The sequence below is a fragment of the Empidonax traillii genome, unplaced genomic scaffold (genome assembly GCF_003031625.1).
Source record: "Empidonax traillii isolate 1590-97213 ecotype Southwest subspecies unplaced genomic scaffold, ASM303162v1 scaffold210:size766637, whole genome shotgun sequence".
NCBI lineage: Eukaryota > Metazoa > Chordata > Aves > Passeriformes > Tyrannidae > Empidonax > Empidonax traillii.
The window spans coordinates 300,575-321,724 of NW_020955403.1; the positions used below are offsets into that span (position 1 = coordinate 300,575).

Here is a 21,150-nt window from a genome sequence, read left to right on the forward strand (position 1 = left end):
ATAAATAGGAGGAGGGAAAGACAGGTAGACAAAGTAATAACTTAAAGCCTTTTCACTAAGGAAACGAGAAAGTTGACCGAAAAAAAAGGTATTTGAACCAAAGCTACAAAAATTGTTATAGTTTTCTCCCTCTGGAATGCACTAACAGGTAAAAGTCCCACCTACTCTCCTACAAAGCACTTCTAAGAAGTAAACTTAAGTCCACCACAAGTATCTCTCAATGGCAGCATTCCTAAAATTCAGAATTGTTGGCAGACAATAGCATGAAATCTTATGGGAAAAGTCACCATATCAGTACTAAAGTGATTTGAGGGAAACATTGCACTTCTCACAGAATATACATGAATAGCTGCCAAGAAAACATTCCTGCTCTTGTTGACTGAGCCAGTCAATAAAGAAATAATGTTAACTTCAACAGTCAGAAACAAGCATTGGAATTTGGAGAAAAATGAGAAAATCAGCACTGCATAAACAAAACTCAGAAGCTTCTCAAAGCCTCTTAAAACAGTAATATTAGGTTTGTTACTCAATTAAAGAGGCTAGTGAAAAGATGCTTTTATTTGACACCTTATGAAAAACGACACAGAAATTTCCTGAACTTTATTGACTATTCCTGAGTTCTAATTTGTTTTAGAGTTCTTGAATACTACTATAAAAGAGAATCCTTTAATGGTTCTTATCCCTCTCTGGAAGACTTGACAGATTTCCATTTCAGTTAGTCAATTTCATTATGCATCATTAATTTCCTTATTTCTTTCCTGTCTTAAGTGCGCATTTCAAAATGCAGAGGAAACGGACAATGAACAAAAAATTAATAATCCTTTTAAATAATTTCCTTGATTTTTAGTATCTCCAGCATACAGTCTGATAAGCAAGTTTTTACAATGACTTCTTTTTCTTAATTTAAGTATCCTGCATAAACCAATAGGCCCACCTTAGTTCTCCCAAGTAAAATCCAGCAAGGAAACTTGGGACAATGAAGTCTTTAGATCAAACCTGAGATTAACTTACAAATTCAGGCTCTTTGAAGACAAAACCTTTCATGTGCAAGAAATTATATAAATAATCAATAGAGCTAATTCACACATTCTTGGATTCATATCTGCATTACATGCTTGGAGTCTTGGAATTCCAAGCATAACAGAACGCCTCACAAATAAAAAATTTTTGGCACGTACACCCTACTGTAACTTATCCAAATCTGTTTCCCAATCAAGTATTTGATATGAGGCTTTGAATGAAAATTTAAGATCTTACAAACTATGCTTATTGCTATGTATACCATAAAGCAGCAACTACAAAATTTTACATGCTTCTGTAACAAAGACATCATTATAACCATAACTTTTATACACTCAAGAAAAAGGAAGTGTTCTGTTTTAGTCCACAAAGGGAAATGACAACAAAGCAAGCACAAGGGTGGCTAGTATTCATAATGAGACTCATAAATAAAGGAAATTATGCGCACAGTTATTCATAAGGTACTTTTCCTCCTTTTGTTTACCATCCTGTAAAGTTCCGTTCATGAAAAAAAACAGGAAGAGAGGAAAAGGCTGAAGCAGTCAGGACCATTGCTGCTGTAGCATTAGTTTTGAAAAGACTAGAAAACTTCTTGAATACATTCAGTGAACTGCACAGAATGTGGCAGAAAGCTATTCCAGTGCTACACTTAAAAAATTCCTCCCAAAAAAACCCAGTTTCAAAACATATGTAGATTTTCAAAATTAACAGCTCATAAACAGTGCAAGATAACCATCTTTCTGTGTGACAAATGGAGGCATATTTTGTGCAGAATTTAAACTATTTTATGTCAGAACAATTACAGTTAATTGAGAAGACAACCAGTTACAACAAACAATTAAAGCAATCCCCAAGTCTCTTGTCAATTTAAATGATCCTTATATGAAAAGTAAATTACCTCCATGGAGATTCGTCTGTGTATCCGGTTTCTGAGACAAACACCTGTGGGAGACTGAACTTCATCAGATGATGTTCCAGAAGCTTGGTCACTTTCCCCATCTGACCCCATTTTCAGATTTTCATGAACAATATCTTAAAAATAATCCAAAGAATTGAAAACAGTTAATCAGCTCTTTTGTAGAGATGGAAAACAATTCAATTGTTACTGCGCTTCAGGTTACACGGCAGAGTCAAAGGCTCATCGCAGCCACGCAGCCTTGATATACTTTTTATGGCTCAGGAATAATCACAAAATGAACAGGTTTACTTTATAGGACTTCTATGAAGACTTTATCATTCTTTCTCTTATTTGGATTGCAGCAGAACTCAGTTTTCCAAAACAAAAGACAAACAATCCCAATTTTAATCCGGCTAAACTCCCTCAGTACTTCTTCTCTCTTTAACTGCTCCACGATACACAACATTAGTGAGAATATTTAGCATTTTCAAATCAGAATACCCGACCTCAGTAACCTAAATGCATCTTCAGAAAGCTTAAAAAAAAAACCAAAACAGAGAGGTATAGGCATTATTTTCAGAAATGACAAATAAGGGAACTTCAGAAATAAAATGCTCTGGTGGCCAAGTGTGGAGCAATAGGATGTATTATGACCATCTAAATAGAGGCCCAAAACATACAAGAAGTGCATTCAGCGGAGGACCTGACATTTAAGAGCAATTAAGTGAAACTTGTGACCTTATGGAGGAATTTACTTAACAGAGTGCCTGAGTTATGTGATGTTGCAGGATCTTCCTGTCAACATGAAATTGGTATTTTTAAAACAATCCTTTAGATTCGTCCACAAAAGGAGTTTATGTGTATAATATACATTACTTTTTAGCACCAAAGAATTTTCCAGACTTTGGAAGACACTGTAATGAACAGGAGGAAATCAAGGCGGTGTCATTAACAGCAGAGAGCCAAATGACTTGCAAAAGGACACACATGGGAAATTGGTCATCCAAGCAATTCACTACGAGTAATGCTTCATTATTACTTTTGAAATACTTGAACTAGAAATTAATCTAGTGATTAAATACTAAGTGCTTCAAAAACCACCCATTTCCTTGCCCTCTCCTGATCCTTGATATTAAGCATTGTCTTGTACAAGGTAAAAGAGAACCTGAGGAACTAAAAACATCAGAATTCTAACCATAAAAAAATGCTAATATTAGGAAAACACACAGAGATCAATTCAGTCTTACCACCAACACACAAAAAAATATTTATCACTTGCAAAACATAGCAACTAAAAAAAATCCTAAAACAACAAAAAAGAATAACTACAAATTTTTTCACTATCAAGAAGCAAGAAGGCTGGATTTTCTAGGGGGGATAAAAGCCATTAGGCCAATGCTTCTTATCAGCATATCTTCATTTGTCTAGTTTGTTTCACACAGAATCATGCAGACTTCAAAGGAACAAATTCTTCTTCAGTACAAAGAATTTCCTTTTACAGAAAACAGAATGGACATAAAAAGAAAGATTAACTCATAGGCATTAGCAACACGTATTTTTACTCAAAATGTTGTAATTAAACACACAAACTAAGCATGCATCTCATGCACAAAGCATATTTTCCAACAGCAAAGTGGATTTATATTGGATTTTGATTGAAAATCCACACTGCATTAGAATTTTCTGTGCAAGTCATGCTCAGATTTGGACCGAATAAGAAAAATTAACCTGCACTCCTTACATAATAAGAAGTAATCTTTCGGTTTCAAACAAGGTAAATACTCATCAATGCTTCAAAAGGCACAGTAGTTTGAACCACAGGAAAAGATTTCCAGGAAGTGGTTTCTAAAGATCAGTCTTAACTTAAAGCTAAGCAGACAAAATGTGACTCTCTTTTGCCAGATCTCTAAGAAATCTCTCTTATCCTCTGTAGTGACTTGACAGCTGTCTTTTTAAAAATCTTTAACAAATTGTGGGAAATTATTTTTAGTAATATAAAAGCATCATTGAAAACACTATTTGCAGCAAAGCTGCTATGACAGTGCCGTTGTATCTGGTAAAGAATCACATTCACAGTATCAGTTATTTAATAAATATCCCCTTTTAAATTACAGCTCTAGAGATTCTGTTTGCAAAATGTGTAGCAGTTACTGACAGTGGTTCCCCAATCTATTTATCCTCATGTTAGCACAAGCCCATTGACTGGGCCTCAAAGTCTATTTTCTTTATGGAAGATAGATAAGAGACAGTTATTGCAGCAATCCCACAAAATAAAACTGACAAAATTAAAGTAGTACTGTCTTTTAAGCCACGGAGCAATGACATAATTTCCTTTTTCAAAAAGACTGAGACTTATTAAAAAGTAATTATGGGATTGATACTGTCATACTTTTCACGTTCAATTCACAAAAGCATCTGTATTATGAAGTTACTAGTAAAAAACCAGCAATTCGAAATGCAACGTGCAGAACTGCAAAGAGCACTCCAGTTGACAAAGGTAATTCTTCTGTTAAGGAGATTAGCTATGTAATGACACACCACTAAGGACTACTTCAAGAACTAGTAACACAAGCCCATACATTTGGGACAGAAAATAGCTGCAAGGAGATCCTGTTTTTTATAAATCAAGAATGTGAAGACAAAGTGGTCTGTACCATACAAGTCTAAAGATGCAGTATTTCAGACTTACATAAGACGATGATTTTGACTACTCTTGTGATTTGATTAATTCTGGTAAGTCTGGATAAGCTACATACCCATAACCAAGCAGGCTTAAGCAGGATACTGGCTGTGGCATCCAAAAATGTATCATTAAGCGCATGCCTGAATTTCCAATGGGCTAAATACCCAACTGCTCTTATCTGTAAGGGTTTGCAGATGTTTTAATTATTTTCTAAATAGATATAATTTTAAGCTTTTAAAAATAATTTGTCATCATCTAATATAAATTCATCCTTTTATTTTATTCAATTAAAAAAGCATTAGTAGAGCCTTACATTCATTATTTTAATAGCATAAACCCCAGACCAAGGCATTAACCTAGACATTTTAATAATTTTTACACAGGTGCATGATGACATTTGATTAAGCAATGATGAAAATCATGGAAATATTTCCTTAATTTCAGTAAGCTTTTCTGTAGACAAGTGCTTTTGCATCAGAGCCTACTTGCATGGTATTCTGAGGTTTTAAACATTCAATAATGTATTGAACTGCTCCCACTGAACACCCAAGCCATTCTCTTACACGGGTACTTATTTCAATGTACTCTACAGGTCTTATTAAATATCCAGTATGGCCAAGTAATAAAAAGCTGTAGATGATTACAATGTAACAGGGTAACTATGGGAGCACATTTAAAGGAAAAGGCTGTCCACATTTCAGCTGCGAGCAACGCACCACAGAAGAAATTAATACAGGGAACCTACAGAGCAGCAAAGGAGAACTCCTCCAGGTGAGCCATAATCAAAGGCACTAATTAGTCAGCACTGAGTCAGACTGCATGATCTTTCCCCCCATTTCAAATGATTACAAAAATAATCACGTGACTTGCATATTGGTTTCCTTTCAAGGCACACTTTTCCAAAGCTTACTCTTCTATGAAGTGACTACATTAAGTCACTTCTATGAAATGACTACATTAAGATCAGTTTCACTAAGAATAAAATTCAAATTGAGGAAGGCCATAGAAACTGCCTTTGCTGTTATTGTTCCTGAACTATGAAAGCTGTATGGAAACATTATTCCTTTCAATTAATACTAACTTCTCCACAACTATATCAGCACAACTGGCAAAAGCAGGGATAAACTCCCTCCTGGCTGTTACTACAGTTCACCAGGAGGGTCAGTTTAGATGGCTCTGCACTATCCAGGTGCCTTTCCAGAGGTGCCATTAATGTAAGTATGGAACAAGGACAATTAGGTTTGCTCTGCATTCAGCCAGGTCAGGACCACAAAGAGTTTATTAGCTCTTGCTTCATCATGGACTGTAGCAGTTAAATGTTTCCAGAGGGACATGACTGTAGAAGCCGTTTAGATCCAAGTGAGCTAAAAAAAATCCCTCAGCTAGACCCTCATTCAGTGGTTTCACAGTCTGGCCTGGGAATCATCTATATTATTTAAAATCATCCTGATTACCGAATACTAAATTAAATAATTGCTAACAAATTTTAAAGAGGTACAGTTCAAAAATTTTTACTTTACACAGTATTTTACAAAATCTAAAGCTAACGGAGAGTTTCCAAGCAGAAATTCTTTTTAAAGCGTTTCTGGATTTTACACATTACCACAACTGCAGGAACTCAAGCACAATACTCAAAAAGTAAACAAAACTCCAAAACACTCCTTGGCCTTTCAATGGATTTTTATGTTGATAATCTTATTCAAAAACAAGCAGCCATGAAGATGCACCTATGGCAGGTTTCAGTTTTATCTGTTTTTTTTAAACCAAATAATCATCCTTTAACTTCCTTAATTTTGTGATAATTCTAGGATATCTCTCTGACCGCATTTTTCTACCTATGAAATAGAGAAGAACTGTAAAGAAAAGAGGACAGGTGAAGAAAGCAAAGAAAATAAAAGTTTCATGTAGCGTAGTATATTTGACTTGTTTCATTTGTGATGTCATTATCCCAACAGGCAAAATCTCAGCTTCCTGCTGAGCAATAACCATTCTCATGTGGCAGGAACAAAAGGAGGAAAAATGGGAAAAAGGAGCAGAAAGAATAATTATGCTTGCATATACTTGTATTTGTGTTTTCTACCACTGTATAACATGTACAAGTAGCTTACATTTTCATCAAATAAGGAGTAAAAAAAATGGTATCATCATATCCAAAGCAAAAAGAGGTGTTTAATGTACACATAAAGAGCAACCTTCAGTGAAAGGTGGAGAAAACTGAAGGATCATTAAGAGAAAACAAAAAAAAGAAAACAAAAACTGTTATGTGACATTCACTTCAGAGTTGATATCAATGATCCTCGAGGATCCCTTCCAACTCAGAATATTCTCTGATTCTGTGTATGAATTTTCCTTTTGCAAAGCTCATTCGAAGTTCATGAAGAGGAAGTGAAATTCTGAAGAGGAATAAGTCACTGGTAAATTTATATTTCAAAATGTTAGAGATTAGTGATAAAGTCAACACACAAGTACAAGAGTACAAGCACATATATCTAGTCAGACAAATAACCCTTAGAAGACTAAATATTCCTAAACACAGATTTCTTTAAGTACACAATAATTTTTTTTAAACTTTGTCTTCCTGTTAGATTCTTAGCAAGTTAACTAAAGACTGGCTTGGAAAAAAATAAAAGAAAAATTTAAAAATACTGTGTACAGGACTTGAGTGAATCAGGAATTGATATAGCAGTCAAGCTGTGCACAGTAACCCCCATTTTCTTGTGTGATAACAGTTGCTATAGTCAATTCAAGAGGACAGTTTGAAGAAGGCAGATTCAGTTTGAATGGTAGCACAAGCAGTAAAAAGGCAAGTTTTTGAACATGATGACTGATATTACAGTAGAGGAGGATATAAGTGGTTTGACTACTATCTTGAATATTAGTTTATCACACACTTCTAAAGGAGGGCAAAAGATTGAAAAAATCATAAAATTCTAATTAAGCTGTGACTTGCTCTCATTTTCTAGGATCAATTAATTAAGCATAATCTAAAATAACATAAAAGCAGGGTAAAAAATTAATGGTGACTGGAGGCAGCAACATGACAAATTACTTGTAGAAGAGAAAATATTTCATAGCGTATTTGTTTCACAGAAGCACAAATATACCTCGGGACCACAACAAAAAGATAATTATAGTTGAGTGGCCTTAATTTGTCACTGAAAAAAATATTTTTTTTTCCTTATAATAATGAGAAATAATACACCAGTTCTTTTAAAACTCCACATATGGGATGATTATTCTCTGTTTTTAACGTATTACATTTATTGTACTTCTTGCCAATGCTTAACTGAGATGTATACATGGGTTCCATGCAAAGTATTTAGAAAGAGTATTTTGTAACTTTTGTAACATTGCAAGTTGTTAAAAATTCATGAGTGATATCTGTGTGATTGCTTTCTTCCTGAAAATCTTAGGAGACATTCAGCGCCTCAAAAACAAAATTCTCAAACAACTCCAGAAAAAATTACCGCATACCCAGAGATTTATTAAAGCATTAGAATAACTTCTATCTCGTGCCAAGAATCAACACAAACATTACTTTTCACAGAAAACTTAACTTAAACAAACAACGTAGGAAATTACCTAATCTGCTCCCATTTCTGGGCATTGCCATGAAGGAGCCGAGGCTGCCCCCTATGACGCTATGTGGTCTCCGCAAAGGGGGCTTCTTGAAAGATCCCGTGTATTGGTGGAGAAATGAGTGCATGCTGTGAGACGTTGGAGGCCTGCCATTCTTCACTATAGGCTCTATAAGTCACAAGATCAAAATATTCATTGCCACGAGCAAGGAGGAGTGTCAGGAACATGCCAGAAGGAAAAAAAAAGAAAAAGAAAAAAAAACCAGTTACTAAACAGGAAATCATCAGTCTGCTAAGATTATCTTTCATGCTTACAGTAGACCATCATACTACTGCCATTTCTCTATTAAGAAATGAGTCCAAAACATGGCATTAAGTATTACCCAAATTTAATTTTATTAAATTCTGTCACTTGATGCTGAATGAGCAAATGCACTGAATATACAGCCTTAGAATTCCAAGGAAATGAGAACGCTGTAATTATTTTCTACTGTCTTACTGCACAATGTTTAATCTTTACTATAATTTAAACAGAACAGCTGTTAGATCAACTATGATGAGCAAATTCAACTGCAAGCCTTGAAAATATTCTCCCTCCCAAAATTCTTGCGTGTCACTAGTAGCAAGGTCTTGCTACTGGGTGTCCTTAGCAGTAAACATACTTGTCCATACCTACCAGAGCTGTCATGCCATAATTAAGGTTATTAACTTACAGGATATAAGAAAAATTAAGTGTTCAATTTGTTATTTTGGCTTTCTACTGGATTGTACTTTAGGCAGTTCACAGAAGTTAAACTTAATTTTTAAATCTTATTTACAAGTGTGCACAGAAATAGAGTGTTCATGCTCTCTCAGCAACCTGACTCTGCACACACGGACTAGCACTCCAAGGATCGACATGGTACTAGAAGCAGATTAACTGTAAGAACACCAGAGGATTTTAGAGGAAGCAGAACAGATGTCAGCTTGCACTGACTGTCACAAAATTGGACTTACCAGAACTGCCAATGAAGTCATTTATAAAAGAAAAAAAAAAGAGAAGTGCTCTCACTTCAGAAAAAGAGATAAGAGTCATTTGGCAGCTACATGCTAGCACCATCCTCGTAGTAGGGTGAAGACCAGAAGATATGCCAAAAAAACACTTGCGATTCAATTAATTTTATTTTTCCATCATTTAATTCTTATTAACATTACAGATTCGTGTTGTTTGGTTCTATTCAGAAGACAGAAAATGCAGCAGCCATTGAGCAACCTCAGCACAAGTGCTACTGAACAGAGCAACACCCATCAAAGGTGTTACTGGAGCCATTAACCCCCGAGTATAGCACAGGCAGGATCTGCTCAGAACTCCACTTGTGCCTACTGGGATAGGGAGTGGTCTGGGATGCCATTTCATCACCCAACTTATATTCCCACATGCAGGGACCCCAAAATCTTGCCTTCCCTCCTAAAATAAGGTAAGAAGAATAATATAGCTAGGAGAAAATATTGTATGGAAGGCATAATTTTGATGGTGAAGGAAAATAACAGCAAGAAACACCTAGTAATCTAATAAAAGCAGGATTCTGATGGGAACCCACTCTCTCCCCACAAATACAAAAACCTTGTGGATATATTATTATGACTAGTCTGAAGCAAAGAGACAGAAGTACACAGAACTATCCAAGGACAGGGCAGTGACTTAAAGAAATAATTATGTAACGAATTTTTGCAAATAAACATGTGTAACAGAGTGAGACAAAAAAAAACCCCACCAAACATAAAAAACTCAAAAAGAAACATCAAGAAAAGACTAACTCAGTTGCTGCAGAAAAAAAAAAAAAAGGGAAAAAAAAACATGCTACAGGCAGAAAACCAAATGTGAAAGAACATGTCAGCAGTGTTACAAACCTGCCTGCATCCTTCAGTTACCATCCTTCATAAACACAGCTTCAAAGTGGGTGAACATGATGAAAAATTCACCACACATCCATGTATATGCTCATGAAGTTTAATCAGGGTCTTCAAAACTCTGCACATCTCTGTCCCAAATGCTTATTTACGTTTCTAATACTCTGTATCATTCCTTTTGACCTAAGCGCGATATAAGCTCCCTTCCTGTGTTCCTTTAACAGTACATTTATCCTAGGGCAGCAGGCAGCAAATTCCTCATAAATTTTTAAATAGAATCTATTAGTTATTCCACGTGACAGGACACAGGTTCACATACTGCTTTTGATAAATTAAAATCTTCTTTCTGCTTTCTAACTGTCATCCTGGCCTGATTTGATTTGAATTTGATCAAGTTTCTAGTCTAAAATCCTCACACTGAGTTACATACAGTGGTGAACAAATGAAGGGTAATGCTATATATATTCATCAAACATTTGGATTTTCAGTTTGTTTTGTAGAGACAGTCATCATCAATTGTAACTTTGATGCTTAGTGGTTTTAAGCGCTTACTACGCAAAACTTCCAAGTTATTTACTTCATTTCTATTCACCATATAAGCAATATATTATATACATTAAGCATGTACTTCTTCACTTTCATTGTTTCTGAAACTAAATTATGAAAAAAGAGAGCCAACTCAGAGATGAATTGGTAAATTTGCATGTATTTTACAGTTTAAAACAAAATTCCTGCACTATCCTAACACAGGCAAAGTTCAACTAAAATATAAGGATAAACACTGATCACATTAATGAGCACACAGTAAATTTACACAAAAAAGAATGACAAATGGTTGATGTAATAAGTTCAAATTATACAGAAATAACTTCTGTCATAATAGGCAACTATTATCTTTATGCACTGTCCTAAGTACTGTACTAAATTGTGGAGTCCATTATAAAATTTAGGAACAATAATTTAGGTCATGTAGTAGGACAGGCATAACTACCGACAGACAGTGAAGTGGAGGTCTTAAGAATCTATAATTCTGACTAAAAGAAGTATTAATACTACATGCTTACAGGTTTTAAAATCCTAATACACATTAATTTACAAAAAGGAGGGATCATATGGCATATGACAGTATAACATGTAGGCTTATGTCTGGAAGAGTATTTTTGTTATATACAATTAAGTTGGCGTTGCTAGGACTTTTAAAGAAACGGTTACATGAATTCTGCACCATGTTGCCTCCTCCCTGCAAATGTGACAATAACTACCAAGAGCTGGAATATTGAAAAATTATTTCAATATTGAAAAATATTGAAAATGATCAAGCAAACTCTTGCTGGAAATTAATTTACATGACTGTTACTATTTTCATGCATTTATGAGATACAAGAGTTTAAATAAGTACTTTTGAAAAAACTACTTAACTCACTCTCTCCAAAGACCCTCAAGTACTTCTTTTGAAGTTACAATGTCATTTAGTTCACTTAATTTCTTTCAGGATTGTATTAATATGTTGAATCACTACATTTAAAGTATCACACTGCTGTTTTTAAGATGTGAATTTAGTGACACTGTCTAATCTTGAATAAAATATGCCTAAAGTGTAAAAGTTAAATGCCTATACTACATACATCTATAAACTGCTTCCTATAATTTTATCTCTGTGATTATAGGTTTGATTTGCCTTTAAAAAAAATATTTCCCTATATGAAACTCACAAACGCTCCTTACCTTAGTGTCACTGTACTAAGTAACCACTCAAAACCTTAGCTGACATGACGGAGGTGTCTCCAGCAGCACAGCAGGTATTTTCATGCTGCTACTGCTTTAATATTCAGTCACAGTCAACATGAATGATGGAAATTAAAAGGGGAGTAAAAAAAAAACAATAGAAAATTCACTGTGCAAGTGTACAGATCTACTGCATTTTGGTATCATGCACAGTTCTGGTCTTCCTCTCTCACACAGATTAAACCAGCAGAAGTATGATACAACCCACAGACTTGGTGAAGGGCGCAAGAGGGCACCTAGGAATCAGCTGCATCCACAACCTCCTTCAGCACAAGGGTAGTGAAAGAGTCAGCTGTGGCAGGTTGAAAACGGAACACAAAATGATTCTTCACACCACACAGTCTGTGGTGTTTCCTCACCACAGGATGCTTATGGCTATCAGAACTTACAAGGCTCAAGGGGAGACCAAACAAGAAACCTGTTCAGGGTTACCAGCCGCTCTGAGACTTGCCTAGTTCAGGAAGCCTCTGAGCTAGAAACCAGTACAGTTCTCTGGGGAAATGATGTTATAGTTTGAGCTCTAATCTTAGACTTGCCCTCAAATGTCATCCTCAGAGACTGGAGAACGGACAGGGAGAACTCCAGCTGTCCTTACAGCGCAAGACTTCTGCAGCACCTGGGAAGTTCAATTGTGTTGGCTCTCGCTGCCACAACCATTCCAGCAAGGGTCTTGTTAATTATTTATCTCCAGCTCTCTTTCCTTACCCTGCTCTATAATCTGTAATTCCAAACTGATATACAAAGAAGCTGAAGCAGACACTTCTCAGTGGTTCTTTTTAAACTGTATTTCGTCAGTTGTTATTATATTCTCTTCTTATTTTGGCTAAAAAAATCATGTGATCTTTGACTCATCTTTCAAGAAATGCCATTTCAACTCTTACATTTCTTATGCAGCCTACTAAGCTATCACACAAGTCTAGTCTTTAAGTGTGGAAAAAGTTAACATTCTCAATAAGAATATAAGTTATGTATCATAAATTATGTAAGTATTATACTGATGTACAGAATGGCATGTATTTATTGTCAAAGTCCCTAAACACTTTTTACAATAAAATTTTTTTATCTATATAAAGACATTAATTTTATATCTATAAAAACATATATACACACACCTCCCTTTTTTTAATGCCACGTTCATGTTATCTTGTTTAAGTGTGCACCTTCAGCAAGGCTGAAGACTGGGCAATGCACGGTGACTATGCACTGTTGTATTACTCAATTTTCAAGTCTGGTGAATGCTGAGCTGACCGTTTATTTCATTTGGATAATTGTCTTGTATTTCCCACGTTCTGTCACTCAAACTTCCGTTACTATTAGCATGACCCAAAATAAATACAACAGCACTATTCAAAGTCAACACTGTTTAAAATACAACCAGTCTGGCTTACTAATGTTGTAGGAGTCGCTAGACCATGTTACTGATCTGCTTTAGAATACATACATACACTTTAAGAAAACACAGTACCCAGTAAGGAACCACTGCTTTGCTAAGTTTGAAATAATGCCAATGCTAACGCTAACAAAAACAAACCCAGAAGATAACTCAAACAAGACATTGAAATCTTTCAGTTATGAAATTACATGAATTTATGTTTTAATGTAAATGGAACTGACACTGTTTTATTACTTCATAATTACAAAAACGTCAGAGTCAAGTAAGACACTGGTGTACATAACCAAGAAGCCTGTCTGAGGAATTACCTAAAACCAACTATTTCATAAAGATTTTTCCTTTAACTGCAATTTAAATTATCCACAAAGCCTGACCTGAAATTACTCCCGAGTTAAGCAATTTTTCAATAAATCCATGATGTTTCTTTTCCTTGTCCATCTACAAGAACAAAGACCTACACTACCACTTTCTTTCCTGTACTGGATTTACTTAACTGGATTTACTTAATCTGAGCTCCAGAGAGCCTGCAGAATTGCCTGGCATTTCTTGGCAAGGCCTCAGCAACTGACATACTGTCACACATCAGTCAGCTGGTGGATTAAAGAAAGAAAGTGTTTTCATTAGGAATGTAAATGCATTTTAAAACACATTTTATGAATATATAATATCACATACTCAACTATCTCTTTCTTTTTTTATGTCCCATGAGTATCTCTATTATGTGACAAAAAGACCGAGCTGGTTTTCATATTTCACTGCCTAAATTTTGGAACGATACTTACTTCAGCTAGCTTTAATAAAGAACCAAAATCACCTGTCATACAGCGCAACATTATCCCTTAAATCAAACATCTCTGACAGAGCTGATTAAGTCTGCAAATAAAGTACACAAGTGGAGTTTTTTCTAATAAAAATAAGTGATATTGGAGACATAGAATTTGATTGCTGATTTGGGTACAGAATGTGGACTGAACCCAGGCATGTTTCATACTCTAACTAAGGATGAACTCTGGGCGACAGCAAGGCTGCCACAATTCACTGCTGCTACCTGAAATGTGGCTCAAGGTCCTCCCCCCACAGAAAAGAAGTGTAATTTTGATTTAGGTTTTAGAACTAGATCACCATGGGGCACACAGAGCGGGTGCTGGCAGAAGGGTGGAGGCAGAACCTCACTCACCACTCTTAGCTGCAACTTGACTTTGGACTGGCTCAACTATAACAAAAACTCAGTAAATGTTCCCAGAATCCACTACCGGTTTTTATAGGTCAGGATTCTACGTAGTTTCTTTTCCACCCACCTTGACCTCACCCTTGCTCCAGAAAAATTCCAAGGCTGATTTTTTTGAATTTTCCATTTTGATAGAGAAGGAAGAAGTGCCAAAAAAATCTATATTTGTGAAACTAAATATTCTTTCTCTAAACAGCCTTGCATTCATGAAGCTTGTGATGCATCATGACAAGCTTTTAAGAATATTTATATAGGCCTCTCAAATGCCACTGTCATATAGCTTAATCATATTTTGGCATCATCTACTACAAATTCACTTAACTGATCTGAATGCATGCTCTGTTAATAATTACTCAGTTTTTAAATGTCTCTCAGCAATAAAAATGGAAATTTTTTTAATTGAAATAAAAAATATTTTGAACAAACTGCTGAAGAAGCTGTTGTCAAGAAGCTCTTTATTTCTTCAGAAAGTGTAGAATGCAGGCAGGTGAATTTCTGACATTTTAGAGCTGGCATTCTGCGCTGTACAATACTTAATTACACTGCTATAAGGCAGTCAGATCCACTCAGTAAAATTACTTCATTGCAGGTGACAGGTCCCATATAAGATATAAAAACAGAGCAACCACTCAATATCACTTAAAATAGAATTTATTCATTAAATAATAAGATGAAATCTCTGAACTATTGACTACTAAAATATTAAAAACTTAGCAAAACCTCAAGGGATTCCTTCCATTGCTCAAATTTATCCATTTGAGTACAGCAGTCATGTCCAGAACAAATATTCTTCACTTGGACGACACGGGGCAAAAAATATTTGGCAGCAAATTTGAAGAAATATGTTGACAGAAACTCAGAGAAACATGACCTTCAACCTTTGATGAGAAATGAAGTACCTCCATTACTAAAATGGCACTGTAATGTCCTGTAATCTTTTTTTTTTATTTGGGACAAAAAGGGCAGAAATTTTTCCAAGGCTTCTGTTTAAACTACAAAACGAAGAAATAATACACAAGATAAGGAATGAGATCAAGACATCTACAAAAAACACCCAAAAAAGCCTTTCAAAGTTGACTTCACATGCAGTGAGGTTTTGCCTTTGGTCTGGATACCAAGACAAAGAAGATTACAGTCAAGTGAAATATATCAAAGCCAAAAACCTGCATTTGAGATTTACATATTTCATAGTGTTTAGAAGATAATTCTCAGACAGTATTTTTTCTCATCAGAATCTGCGCTGGAACACAGGCATGGTAGTTCTGTACCTCAAATCATATAAGCAGAGCAAACCATCAGTTTAAAATCACAGCGGCAGAAGGCATCACACTACACCAAATCCTTCAAAAAACTGTTTTAGCTACAATTTAAATCAATGTGAGTCAGCATTATAGCCAAGTTACAAGCATCCCTGGCCTCTATCCTTGCATCCACACACACAACTACCCTGTAACTCCCAATGCAAACATCTGTGAAATCACACTGCCAACCAAACCAGGAAACAGAGGATCTGGCTCCTTTTTGCCCAGCTTTCAGAAATAATTTGTGTTGGTTAGTTATGTGTATTTTACTTTTCTGTACTAAGGAAGTCCATCTGAATACCATTTAAGAACAAATCTCTACACACACATCAGTGAGCCTACACTAACAGAAATTTGGTATATTTAGTGAGTCCAGTTCTGCATCTAAGCATCGTCTTCTGCCAAACCTGTATTCTACTTGTGAAGGAAAACAATTACAACTGGACAAGACCTCCACAAGGCCCTCCAAGGCTACTGCAGCATGCTTTCAGGCATGGAATTTTCATGCTCACTTCACTTTATAAGCACTTCTGCACATGAACAGAGCCTCTAGGTTTTGTGGGAAGAAACAAAGCAGAAAGGGAAGAGAGAACACTATGCTGTGCAGTGTACGTGGGATGGAGAAACCATATTGAACAGTAATAATAAAAATGGATGTATACCACAGCACAGAAGGGTACATACAGACTATAATAAAAACACTGTCAGCACGGTGCAAGGGACAGTACAAGGTGCAGTGTTTAGCTGTGACAACTGCCAGTGACTTGCAGTTATCTGTAGCTCTAGAATGAGCTCTAGCAATTCTGGGAATTTCTTCCCTCCCACCCCCCCACATTTTTATACTGATACTTTCCTCCAGCATCAACAGAAAAAAATTACTGATTAAATACCAGTAAGCATTTCTATGCTCATATTTTCAATTCAAGAACACTGTCTTGAAAATATGTTGTAACACACTGTTTTACTTCCACGCTCAAGGAATCACACAAAGCAGATGGAATGGGAGTTTCTCAGCTCTGTTAATGACATGACATGATTACAGCCACAAAGGCATTTGGATGTTCTGAGATAGTATTGCAATGTGTCAATTTTTATAAACATTCACCCCTCTTATCAGAGCATTAACTAGTCATTAATGCCTTAAACCTAAAAAACACTTACGCACTTTACCGTAGCTGATCCTTCCATTATTACTCACACCTGTAAAATTACAAAAAAATTATGCAAGTGTTCGTGAGAATGGATCCTATGATCACATCACCGAGCTAAAACAGACTAAATGGGGATAAATATAATTCTACAAATTCATGTAGTCATTTCTACCAGAACCTCACTTGTTTTGGTTATTATGTGCATGTGTATCTTTCTATATATAAAACCAAAACTTGACAAATAGAATGCTTTCCAAGTTACTTACATGTAAGAGCTGTGGACATATTTTGGAACATGTCTTGCAATTATTATTAAAAGCATGCCTGGAGTTTGTGATAATGAATTTCATAATATTAGAAAATACAGTCACATTTTTCACTTTCATTAGAGAGCATATGTATTTAAAGTATTTGCATAAATTTTACACTGAATTGGGCTTAAAATATGCATGATTTGGATGTTACTTCTAGCCAAATTATATTAGTATGTCACTGGCAAAGAAAAAATTCAGGAGCAAATTTAGTCATCAACTCCTACAAATTACCATTTAGTATTTACAATATTAATGTGAATACATATATTAAGGTAGAACCTAGAATTAAAAAAGCAAGCTGGCACATTGTTAGTATGCTGAATGAAAACATGGCAGAATGAAAAATAAACAACAAATCCACCTAATTTATTTTATGTGTTGAAACATCAGAGACCATGAAAAGCTTTTGTACTTAGCTAAAAGGCTAGCCCAAAGTATACTTCATACAGCCCACAGTTCATAAGGCTTCAGATGGATTATTATGCATTTCACTGGTCACTTTATTTTTACGGTTTATGCATCTGATTTGGCAATGCTTCCTCACCCAGAAACCAATTACGATGAACATAATTTGTAAGGAAGATTTGATTATACATAGGTTTCTGGTCACTAAATAATTTGATGGTGTTCAAAAAACCACAAAACTAATGGTTCTTCTACATTCAGCGCAATAGCTCTGTGCTACTGCATTGAACAATATGGGTTGATCCCTGCTAATCCCATTTTGCTGCTCACGGATGAGTGATGCATACTGAGATTGTACTGACATCACATGATGAAGGAGGTTGTGTATGAAATGAGATTGCACACAAAAGGTTAGCTGATTCAGTGGTATCCGTGTACTGCAAAGAAATCAAAAGTTATGTATCTATTTTTACGTCTGTGAACTACAAATGGGACAATTTGTTCTGCATTAGGAGTACTGTTCTTTCAGTCTTGAAACAACCCACTCAAAGCTGGAGCTAATGACAAGGTGGGCCTCCAGATGGGAGCACCAGTTATTTGAAATCACAGGCAATTGTTTGGGAGAAGAAACATTTGATAGGAGGCTAAACAATACAGGTTATTGCCAAAGGGTGATCATAAGGAAAGGTCCCTGGTACTGTGTACAAGTGATCTACACCTGGAATGGCAGCGCTGAACTGAAACTTTATTTTAGAGATTTTACAGAATATGTATGTGAAAATCAGAAGGAGACAAGCACAGATTCTAGGTCAGCACAGATGTGATTTTCTGTGGACATAGTCTCTACAATCTCTACAGTCCATTAACACAGCTGTTTCCTAGGAAGGAAAAAAGCTAGCATGTATAAAATTATAACCTTAAGTGAACACAGCCATCAGCATGGAATGACAGGAGACAAGATGAGCAATTTGCTAGAAAGTAAAAAAACTAAAATTGGACAACAACACTGGAACAAAACGCTGCTGTAAAGGTCTTCAGTGTTCAGGGTCTAGCCTTGACTTCTGGCATGAAATGCACAGTTGCAACGCCCTTCAACTCTCACTTCTCAAGTTGATGATGTACGACTGCTTGAAAATAAAGCATACATGAAGAACTACTTTCTGAAGGCTATTTGTATCCCTGGCTTTGATTCTCCATAGATCAAGATACTGGCATGCCTTTTAAAGTTTTTAAACTGTGCTTTTTAAGTTTCTTTAAGAGCAGATTCAAAGCCTGTAAACTGGGCACATTTGGTTTTCTCTGTTCCTTAAGGCAAAGGAGCTGTTTGTTCTTAAAAACAGAACTAAGGAGACGGTTACTGCTGCCTTCTGAGATCAGCACCGTCACAGTAAAGGATGCACTTTCAAGATCTTAATGCAGCTATCCCTTTATAAAATATTCTTCCAGAGACTACATCCTCTCATGTGTCCCAGCAGGATATTTACAGTTAGTACAGGCTTCTTACCACTCTGATTTTATAAAGATGCCAAGGCAAACCATTCTCATTTAAGCAATCCTTTGTAAGCAATTATTTTAAATGCCCACTGAAGGATTTCTTTCCAGGCTATGTTCTCTACCAAACTTATCTTTCACCAAAAGAGAGAACTCATTTCTTGACTGTTTTTCCAGCACTTGTCATTGCCCAAACCCTACTCTTTCCAAAATATCTTCATCTGTGGGAAAGTTCGAGCTTCCTTTAGGAAAGCAGGACTAGCAAGCATTTTCCAACTCTACTTTCTAAGAAAAGTAGGTTGGAAGGGAAAGAGTTGGAAGGCAAAAACAAAGGAAAATAAAAATTCATAATGTAGTATCTTGTTCATCTCTGCAAGATCAAAGATAGGACAGATACTAATAAATGCATTCTGGAAGAATCCGAAAAAAGTAGCAAGTGTCAGTAAAACTTTTTTTAGTGACAGAATATGATGAGTAAAGGTTACGCACAGTAAAAGTACAGTTTGTATTTCTTCTTCTTTCAGGAGGACCAACAACACTTCGAATGCATCCGAAAAGACTCTACTAAGGTATCAACAACATTCTGCATGTTATAGCATATACTGTATCATAATATTAGCATATGAAGTTCCTTTTGGTCAATTAAATAACATGGAAAGCAAAATAAAAGGAGCACTAAAAGCTAAATAAAACCATTGCAATTAGAAACATTTTCTTGAATTGCATTTTTATCACTTTAAGTATCTGCTGAGAAATTAAGCTTGTCACAGTTTGGCAACAAGCATGCAGAAGACATCTAAGTATGGCTGTTTGGGATAATTCTCAGATAAATATTACAAGCCACAAATGGATTCACACATGGTTTAAGATGGCATAAGCTCACATTATTGTAAGCAAGTTATTGTGTTCTCTGTCCCTTGAGTGGACAGCCAGGACATGGTCCAGTTTAAAGTAAAATGCTTTTATTCTTCCTGGATTCAATTTTCAAATGAATCAATTCAGCAATCCAGTCCACTACATTCACTGATGCTGGCAACAATTTTTCATGCTCATTTCTTAGTGTGAAAATAATTTTCTCAGCACTTATTTACATAACAAAATCAATCTTGCAGAAGTTTATACAGGTCTGAAGAAAATATGCATCAGTAACTAAGGTGAATACAAACAAGATCACGTGGGACAACTCAGTGTCTCAGAAAGGACTTAGTAAATATCAGTGCAAAAATACTGTAATTGTTGCTTCAGAGGAGACTTGCTGTATCAACACATAAAAAGTTGTAATAAACCTTGTTTCCCAAAATACTGGGCATGGCCCGTGATAAAAACAGGACAAAAGCAATGAATATACCAGGGATGAAGGGCAAAACCAAAAAATGTAACTAACTTTGTTTTGCCAAAAGTAAATACAACTTCCAAAACCTTGGTATGCAACTTAACTGGAATGGGGTTTTAAATGTCTGCAAGGCAAATTCCATTGCATCTACCCCTGCTCAAATTTCTTGGCCCTGTCAGTTTTCAGTGGGAAAATTCAGAATTATTTATTGGTGTGAAGTGGGGGAAAAATAAAATTCAGACCACTTGATAATTGAGAAAAATCTTAGATGTCAGCAGAGTAAAAAAATAACACTAATCAGCACTGAAGATGAAATATGAGTTAAATGCTTCAGCCCAGGAAACAGAACAAGCAACAAAACTTCTTCCAGTCATTATTACTGCAGGTTGCATTCAAAAGCTGTATCATCATTAATGTGGACTTTACAGCAGCCACTAGATTTATGGGATCAGCCAAAGACTTATGTAAGATACACAGGGGCAAGCTGGTTATCCTGAATGCTCCTAGTCACCCTCATATTGGTGAAGAAAAGTACTACTGAGAGACATGAAGAGATGACACAATTCAGTGCCCTGCACCACCAATGGGAAGGTAAACAGTTTTATTTATAATACTTAAGCAATTATTATCGATTACTAAATGATTTTGAGAAAAGACTCAATTTGAAGCCATATGAAGCT

General features: G+C 35.7%; 1 protein-coding gene across 2 annotated transcripts in view; it reads right to left on the minus strand.

Moving 5' to 3' along the window:
• Nucleotides 1-21,150, minus strand: part of CDK17 (cyclin dependent kinase 17) — a 91,834-nt gene that overhangs the window by 32,805 nt on the left and 37,879 nt on the right. The window contains exons 3-5 of one of the 2 annotated variants that reach the window (XM_027887439.1): nucleotides 16,938-16,976; nucleotides 8,184-8,348; nucleotides 1,919-2,052 (exon numbers count right to left, since the gene is read on the minus strand). In XM_027887439.1, the coding sequence (XP_027743240.1) occupies nucleotides 1,919-2,052; nucleotides 8,184-8,348; nucleotides 16,938-16,976 (338 nt within the window). The remainder of the gene's footprint in view (nucleotides 1-1,918; nucleotides 2,053-8,183; nucleotides 8,349-16,937; nucleotides 16,977-21,150) is intronic. The other variant, XM_027887440.1, reaches the window with a different exon arrangement.